Source organism: Fulmarus glacialis, unplaced genomic scaffold, assembly GCF_000690835.1.
Source record: "Fulmarus glacialis isolate BGI_N327 unplaced genomic scaffold, ASM69083v1 scaffold35339, whole genome shotgun sequence".
Lineage (NCBI taxonomy): Eukaryota > Metazoa > Chordata > Aves > Procellariiformes > Procellariidae > Fulmarus > Fulmarus glacialis.
The window spans coordinates 1-8,193 of record NW_009234499.1 but is presented as its reverse complement, the minus strand read 5'-3'; the positions used below and the strand labels follow the sequence as shown (position 1 = coordinate 8,193).

The 8,193-nt window shown below is 42.1% G+C and overlaps 2 protein-coding genes across 2 annotated transcripts; one reads left to right on the top strand and one right to left on the bottom strand.

Annotated features, from left to right (window-relative positions):
• The first annotated feature begins 108 nt into the window (after positions 1-108).
• Positions 109-4,805, top strand: RSRP1 (arginine/serine-rich protein 1). Its single transcript, XM_009585663.1, has 5 exons — positions 109-156; positions 1,312-1,941; positions 2,297-2,451; positions 3,662-3,745; positions 4,278-4,805. Exons 2-5 carry the CDS (start codon positions 1,374-1,376, stop codon positions 4,461-4,463), a joined length of 993 nt encoding a protein of 330 aa, XP_009583958.1. The 5' UTR covers positions 109-156; positions 1,312-1,373; the 3' UTR covers positions 4,464-4,805.
• Positions 4,806-6,097: 1,292 nt separating this feature from the next.
• Positions 6,098-7,938, bottom strand: SYF2 (SYF2 pre-mRNA-splicing factor; the record flags this gene model as incomplete). Its single annotated transcript, XM_009585665.1, has 5 exons — positions 6,098-6,404; positions 6,508-6,606; positions 7,212-7,302; positions 7,420-7,537; positions 7,813-7,938. Coding segments are annotated over 5 exons (600 nt in total), but the record flags the coding sequence as incomplete, so codon positions are not given.
• Between the last annotated feature and the right edge of the window lie 255 nt (positions 7,939-8,193).

Genomic DNA, 8,193 nt, shown 5'->3' with positions numbered 1-8,193 from the left:
TGGGAGGGGAGAGGCCGTTACTTGTCTTTCGCTGAACGTGTGGGAGGGTCGCCGTTGCGGGGTGGGGGACACACGTTATTCACGTTTCTCTTTATTACAGAAGAGCCCTGGAGTCTCACGGGAACCAGCACCGGGGGTGTCCGGCGGCTCCCAGCGGTAAGTGCCCGTGAACAGGATCTGACGGGAAATCTGTGAATTCAGCCCGCTAATGGGCGGGCGGAGGGGACCGTGCTTTGTGCGCGGTCAGTGCCCGTGCGCGGCTTGCCAGCTGCAGGCCAGTTGTGTGAGAATACGTGGATGTGCTCAATATGTGCGTTCTTGGAAACAGTGACGCTTAGGTAGCTTAGCGGTGGGAGGTGGGGGTGGTATTTGGGATTAGAATTAATCAGTTGTTTCGTCTTCGCTGTGCCCTGTATAGTACTTGTGACCTTGGCCTTTGTTTAGAGGTGAAGTAGTGAAACTTTAGCTTTAGTAGTAGCGAGGGGAATGCTTCTTACAGACTCGTATAGAACTTCGTACCCTTCATCGATTTTAGTAAGATTTAAAGATTTATTTGGTAACTTTGGTTTACAGTGAGCACTGAACAGAAATTTTGTGATAAAGCAAGCTTCCCTAAACTGTAAAGTGGTGACATAACTCAGGGTTTAAGTACTGGTGATAAGATAGTTACACCCTAGAATACAGTAACCTTTGTAGATATAAAATGGCTGCCACTAGAGGCACAGCCATCTTAATTATTAATATATAAGCTTAACAAGTGTTACATCCTTTACAAGTTATAGTCAGTGAATCATATCCAGTTGGAGGAAAACAGTAAAACTTAACCTCCATAGAACTGCAGAAGAAAACTATTCAATTCATACTGATCTGGAAGGCGAATGGTTATTTTGCATTGTAGATGCAATAGACTGCAGTTAGAATAGATTGAAGATAAAATACCCTGAAAATTCTGTTTGGGGGAGGGGGGGGAAGGTATTAACTTGTATTCTTTTCACAAAAGGTGTGTGCTTATGTAGCAAATGAAGGGTATTAAACTTAAAACCCACGCAAACCTCTCTTCAAAATTCCACACAGAACTACTTATGGTTGAAACTGAAGCCTTTTTTTATTTCGTACAGAAGACTGACTACAGGAGAGGAAATGGTGAAACTTAAAATTGTCATGTGCAAAACATGCTGATAAACTGGATGAGAATTGTTGGTGTGTTTAATTATCCTTGAACTTTTTGCCTGTGTGTCATAATGTTTGTTGTTGCTGTATAAATTACTTGATGCATATAAATGATCAGCTTCCCCTCCCCACCCACAACAGGAACAGAGACCGGGTATTACAGAACAACAATAAAAACGGAACCAGCTTCTGAAAGTACCTGCATGGAGAAAACGGTGGTTAGGAAAACTGATGATATGACAGACTTCATGGATGACTTAACCCTCAGCTCACCGAAGAAAAGAGAGTCTTCTCTGAGATCCAGGAGAAGTTGTGATCGGTCATCAACAAGGTCATCTAGCAGATCCTCTTGCAGTTCACAGTCCAGTTCAAGTAGTTCCTCTTCGGCTTCCTCCAGGAGTTGGAGCCGGTCCAGATCCAGATCAAGGTCATGGGCTAGAAGAAACGGTTCCCGAAGGTACAGAAGATACTCTCGTTCATATTCCAGAAGCCGGTCGAGATCACGTGGCTACATGAGGTACCGTGGAAGGTACCACGTCAGACACTACAGGAGGTGCCACCGCTCTCCTCCGAGGTATCGATCACGCAGTAGGTCGTGGTCTCGTGGAAGATCGTATTACAGAAGGTCCTATTCGAGAAGCAGATCACGTTCAAGAGGCCGAAGATACTATGGATTTGGGCGAACAATATATCCCGAGGCTTACAGGAGCTGGAGAAGCAGGTCACGAACAAGATCTCGGAGTAGGTCACCTCTCCATTTGAGTGAAAAAGGTACTTTTTTTTTTGAGACTTTCATTGCATGAGAACCTCAAAACATAAAATTTATATTTATTTTAACCAGTCAAATTGTCATCCATTTACTTGGTTTATAGAACATAACTGATAGTGGCAATGTGGAAGAAAATCTCTGTGTCGTTATAAAAATGTATTGGGAAAAAAGTTAAGTACTTCAGAGCATTTTCTTTGCACTTCAACTGAAGCTAAATCTCCCAAGTTCTGAGGAAAATTCATCACAGTTGATGCTTACGTACATGCAGCAATAGTAAACCTGCAGGTTTTAGGCTTGTGTCAGTAGGTACACGTTCATTTAAACATAAGAGAATGACACTTTTTTTTCCTCTTGTAGACAAGAGGGAACTACTGGAAATAGCAAAAGCTAATGCTGCAAAAGCTCTGGGAACAGATAACATAGTCTTGCCAGCAAGCTTGAAGATCCTTACTCCTTCCAAAGAGATAAAAAATGAAAAACAAGAGCATGAAGATCCTGGAGAGTCAGCTGAGGTAAGTATGAACTGGAGTATTCTCAATGAAAAGGTAAACACTTCTCAAAACTTGTCGTCTGCATGGATGTGTTATAGTTTTTAACTGTGGAGTGTTTGATGATGAATTCAAACCCTTGAACAAAAACTTCAGATTTACCAGAATGCTAAAGACTACTCTAGAAACCACTGTAGACTTTGTGTTAAGCTGAAAGTACTGTGGACTCTTAAGAGGTGTTTGATCCATGGAGTACATGCAGGCTTTCCAGTAGTGATAGGTTGGGAAGGAGAGCTGAATGTAGTTTGTTCTTTTGAGTTGTTCTTCTTGCCCATTAGACTAGTTTATGTGTTTCTGACCTAAAACAAGGAATCTCCTTACCAAACCTAGTGAATAGTGTGGGTTTCTTTAAAGGTTAAATCTTTCTACCCTTTTTAACTGTTAAAAGCTTTTCATGTACAACAAACTTGTTTCCCAGAAATTACATACCCAAGCACACAATGCATTTTACATACTTTATTTCTGTCTTATAGAAATCATGACTATGGTTCCAGACATGATGAAGAAAATCTGTTGGTAATTAAGGGACTTGTGGGCTATAGCTGCTGTGAATTTAAGGGAGGGAGAAACTTGAGCAGCTTACACTGAACTTGAATTTTAGTTTGGCTCTGTTGTTATGGTGTGTTAACCTGATTCGTGGCAAATACAAAACTGCAATAACTGTTACGTCAATCAGATACTGCTATTTCAAATGGAAGTAAATTTACTAAGGGTTTTAGACCAATGGTACAGGCATCCCTTTCATAATATATGCAATATATTCCAGATGTTGAGAGAGTACAGAAGAAGAGGCCTGCATCATTTGCAGATAAGTTTATTGTCATTATCCAAAGCTCTGCAGGATGGATATGCAGAACTTAATGCAACTTACTCTACCCCTACACTTCATTGTATGGCAGTCCATGCTTTGAATCGTTTGAATCCTTTCTAAAACTGTAACTGGGGCATGGATATCAGGTCACATGTGAATTGGCACAATGACATTGATAAAAATATTGAATGTTTTTCAAATTGAGTTCCAACATTCATCTGTTTGCATATTTAGTAGCTCACAGCTACTTTTGATGTAAATATCTGAAACAACTCTACCAGAAAGTTCATACTCTATAGAAACTGCCTTAAGTTGCATGGGATAATGTATCCTCCCGCTTAAGCTGTGTGTGCTCTTCTCTAGCAACCCAGAAGACTGGCAGAAGACATAACCAAGAGTGGAGTGGAGAGAGCAGCCGTACAGAGAAGCATTTCTTTCAGTCCTAATGTAAGTGTGATTTCCCAAGATGGAAGTCCATACTTCATCCCTCCTGTGCTAGGCTTTTCCCGGCGTTGGTTGCCAGATTAAAGATGTTACTAATAGTAACAAGTTGAATTTAATGGTTTGATAATGACGTTCCTGGAGGAGTTAGATCAGTACTTCAGCAGTAGGGCACTGTAAACACACTACAGCAGTGTGTTTAAAATAGATGTTTACCTTTCAATGCTTAATAATGTTGAATGTCTGTAATGTACTATAGACTCAAAAGTGTATGCCAGAACTGGTTTACAGCAGAACTTATTTCAAGTTACATTAAATATATTTGATATATTTTAATAATGCAGAACTAAGGAGAAAGCAACTTCCCTGAACCCTGTGTCAGTTAAGTGTACATAGTTGATACTCAGTAGGCATCGGGTCTCCTATGGGCTGGAAAGGAAACATTTGTCTTGTCAGCACAGATAAAGCCCTTGAAGTTGACAGGTCTTAATATATTCCTCCTTGTTCTAGCATTTTTAAAGGACATTTCTTTTTCCAGAATACAATGGCAAAACCAGTACTACAGAAGCCAGCAAGCCATGTTGTTAAAGAACCGGCAATTTCTCCAGGAAGAGAAGAGGACAGAAAGGGAAGTCCCTATGGGCAGTGGGTTCCTGTCAAGAAGGAGGAGAAGAAAACATTTTTAAACTTCTCACCTAAAAGTGCACTGTTCCGGGCACGCTAGCTTATTTTTCTCACTGTCTCCGACTGCAGCATTACGCATTCTTCACTAGTGAGATCTGAAATTTTCTGATCAGGTTGAAGACTTGTTAATACTGAGTATTTATTTTGAGATCTTAATTTTGGAATCTTAGGTTTCTCTTTCAGGTCTAGAGCAAGGTGATCCAGAAGCCACAGATGGGAATCTTGTGTATATTTGTAAATATTTTTGTATTGCTTTAATGGACTAGAACTTACAGGTGGGTAACTTTTTCTAAACAATAGTTCAGTAGCTGTTATTTTGAACACTTGATTTACATTGTGTAACTGTTTACTTCAAGTAAATAAACTTTAGTTTTGCACTGGCTTCTCCGTGTGTCAAGTATTAGACTTGCGTTTGGTAGTAAGTTGACTATGTCCTGTAAGTGGTTATTTCCAGGTTTAGCTTTCACTTATCTACTGTTACCACAAAGCGCAACAGAAGATAATGTTTGCATCGTTCTGAAAGTGGACCTTTACACTGGAATTGTTCCTGCCCAGGCTGTGGCTAGTTCAGGGCCTCCAGAGTGACCTCCCCAGATACCCCTCTGCAAGTGGAAGGGTTGTGTGGGATGTATATCTGACTGCTGTACGTGAAGCTGTTGCTGTTCTCGCTGTCAGAAGCGTTGCACCTGAGCAGCTGTTGCTTCTGCTGACTTCTAAGGCTGAACTTGACTTAGTGTCGGCTTGTGTTTTGATTTAGGTTGCTTTAAACGCAGCCTTTAAAGGCTGGCTCTGTAAGGCAGTTAGCAAATCGTGAAGTTAGGGGAGGCAGCTTCTTGCTAGTAGTGGTACAGGCTATGCTGCCTGTAACTGCTCAGAGCTCCAGAATTTAGCAGACCGCACTTGCTCCATGGCTCGCCATGATCTTCATGAAGAAAAGTATTGCAAGTCAGCAGGCTGTTGCATGGTTTTGGGAGCAGTTAAACTCATTTTTTGTAAAAATGGTTAGTAAAATAAACTGACTTTGACACTTACAGTCTGGAAGCTGCTTTAAGAAACTATTAAATTGCCAAGACAGGGCTGGCAAACATAGTAAGGATTAGGTATTTTGTGGCAACTTGAAGTTAATGCTTGAGATGGTCCCTATTCCTTGCCCTCTTGGGGGGGTGGTGGGAGAGCTGTGCTGTGCAGTGCTGCCCATGGAAGAGCTCCAAACTCCAGCACGTGATGGATGGACAGTTGGGGGTAGCTTCTCTTTCATGGAAAGGTTCCTCAAGCATTCTTTCATGTTCTTGCTAAACAAGTGTTGTCAGGGACTTCATCAGTCTGCAGCTACCGAAGAATGAAGACAAGCTTTATTCTAAATTGAGCAATGAGAGTTTGTGTTTATTTAGAACATGAAATTTCACAAGCTGGTTACTTCTGCAAGTAAAAGCTGTATTCAGCTGAAGTTGTTACAAAAATGACTTCTACTACATTAAATATACTATTGATTTTACAAGTTAATGAGGTCTACGAAGTATTTTCCGATAGAACTTAAAATTGCCAGCAAAACCTCTACACCAGACTTCAGTAGACATAGTAGGGCTGTTTGAACATGAAATTTCACAAGCTGGTTACTTCTGCAAGTAAAAGCTGTATTCAGCTGAAGTTGTTACAAAAATGACTTCTACTACATTAAATATACTATTGATTTTACAAGTTAATGAGGTCTACGAAGTATTTTCCGATAGAACTTAAAATTGCCAGCAAAACCTCTACACCAGACTTCAATAGACATAGTAGGGCTGTTGTATGTGCTTAGCCAGAGATGACGGTTTAGACGGCTGTTCCTCTCTCCAAGTTCTGTTTAATCTCAGCTGTGTACTTCCCATAGAATCGCTCCGCCTTCTTATTGAACTTGGCGTTTCTCTCATTAATGTAGTCAATGTCCGCATCGTCATTGTAAGGACGCCTTCGACTGTATTTTTCACGCTTTTCAATTCTGTAAGACACACAGCAGTGTTTGAAGACCATGGGTGAATCCTGGGGATTTGGTCACACAAAGCTGCTCTATGTCACACACTTTGTTTTAGCTCTGAACTTACTGTTTTTCAAGATCCGCAACCATTCTGTCAACCCCTTCCTTAGATGGCACGTGAGTTCCGTGGAGAAGACTGTCAGATGTGGGATAGAGCGCTTCACCGCTGGACAAGAGCAACAGATGGGCAGCAGCTTACACAACCGTATTGATCGCTCAGATTTCACTGCTTCTGTTTGAGTCTTAATTTAGCACTTAATCTTGGACTCCCACTGTTCAATACTAGTTGAGGTGAGAACATGTTGATACTAAAACCAAGCTCTCTTAATTATTTTGAGATGCTAGCACATGCCTATGAAAGATGCAGAAACCCCCTGAAACTCTCAATCTGTCTGACTGCAAACTGTTGGTCAGTCTGTTCTTAAACTGTGCCGGGCTGCTTAAAAAAACCCAAAACCTACTCTGAGAACGAGCAATCTCCTCATGCATTTAAATGTAATATAATTGACAAAATACTTCAAACTCAGCAATGCCAAGCTTGAAGAAATGAACTGCATCAATCACACCATCACCCCTCTTCCCTACCAAAGCAGAGATTGCAGAGTAGATTTTCAGGGAAGCCATGCGTTTTAACATTGTGTTAAAAGCCTAATTAATATTCCAGTGTATATGAGAATATGGATATGCTGAAAGGACTAGTTTAAGTCTTTAGTGTTTGCTAATCATGTAGAAATACCACAGACAACATCAGATGACTGCGATCAGACTTACTACTGCTCTTTCAGCTTCTCGTACTGCTCCAGATCAGGTTTGATCTGCCGGGTTAACCTCTGGTACTGGCGCAGCTGAGCAGCCGCATAATCTTTGGGAGAAAATGAATTCATGTCAGGGGGAAGGTTTTTATTTCACGGTTCAGTTTGCAGCTGAAATACAAAGGTGTTCATTACGAACACAGAGAATTACGTAGTTAAGCCATTACCTGAAAACCCTAGATCTGGATTTTTCCTCTTCTTTTTCCTTTCCCATCTCTCTGCATCCTCAGCACTGATCTCTAGGAGTTTAACTCGCTCATAGTCTTCTCCTCTTGCTGCACATTCCTAACACAGCGCAAAGAACACTTCAGTTTTAACAATAAGATAGTGGCCAAGCATCAAACCTAATTATAACTACCTAGATCAGTCCAGTCAACCTCTAGTACAGGACAGTAATTTACATAATCAGGAGTCTGATCAGGAGGTGGATTTTTGGGGGGGTAACATCTGTATGAGCTCCCAAAACTGTCTAGCCACCAGGAAGGGGGGCTCGGCGTCACTGCAGGCACTTGGACGGAGGCTCAGCCGGGTTACGGGAAGCTGTAATTGCGCGCGTTTACCTTCTTTTTTTCCTCCACCTTCAGCTCCCACTCCAGCCGAGCTTTTTTGGCTTCCCAGTTCGCTGGCAGTTTAAGTCTTTTATCTTCTTCCACCACTTCTTGGTGATTCAGCTTGCGAGCCTCGTTCTAGGAACAAAACAGTTTGTTACTGAACTCCGGAGACGCGTGGAAACGTTCCACTGCAGAAACAAAAAAGACCCGGAACCCCCGAGGACCGCGGGCACCCGTCCCGCGAGGGGCCAGCCCGCGGGTTCCTGATCCCGCTGCGTAAAACGCTGCATTTGGCGAAGGGCTAAAGAAACCACCACCCGTGCGTGCCCGGCGGGGGTTAGATGGGTCGGGGAACCGGCGAACCGGCGGCACGTCCTCCCCGGGACCACC

Coding starts and splice junctions, on each gene's coding strand:
- RSRP1 (XM_009585663.1), top strand. CDS start 1,374: ATGGAGAAAACGGTGGTTAGGAAAACTGATGATATGACAGACTTCATG. Junction 1,942..2,296: donor TCTCCATTTGAGTGAAAAAG/GTACTTTTTTTT, acceptor TTCCTCTTGTAG/ACAAGAGGGAACTACTGGAA. Junction 3,746..4,277: donor GCATTTCTTTCAGTCCTAAT/GTAAGTGTGATT, acceptor TTCTTTTTCCAG/AATACAATGGCAAAACCAGT.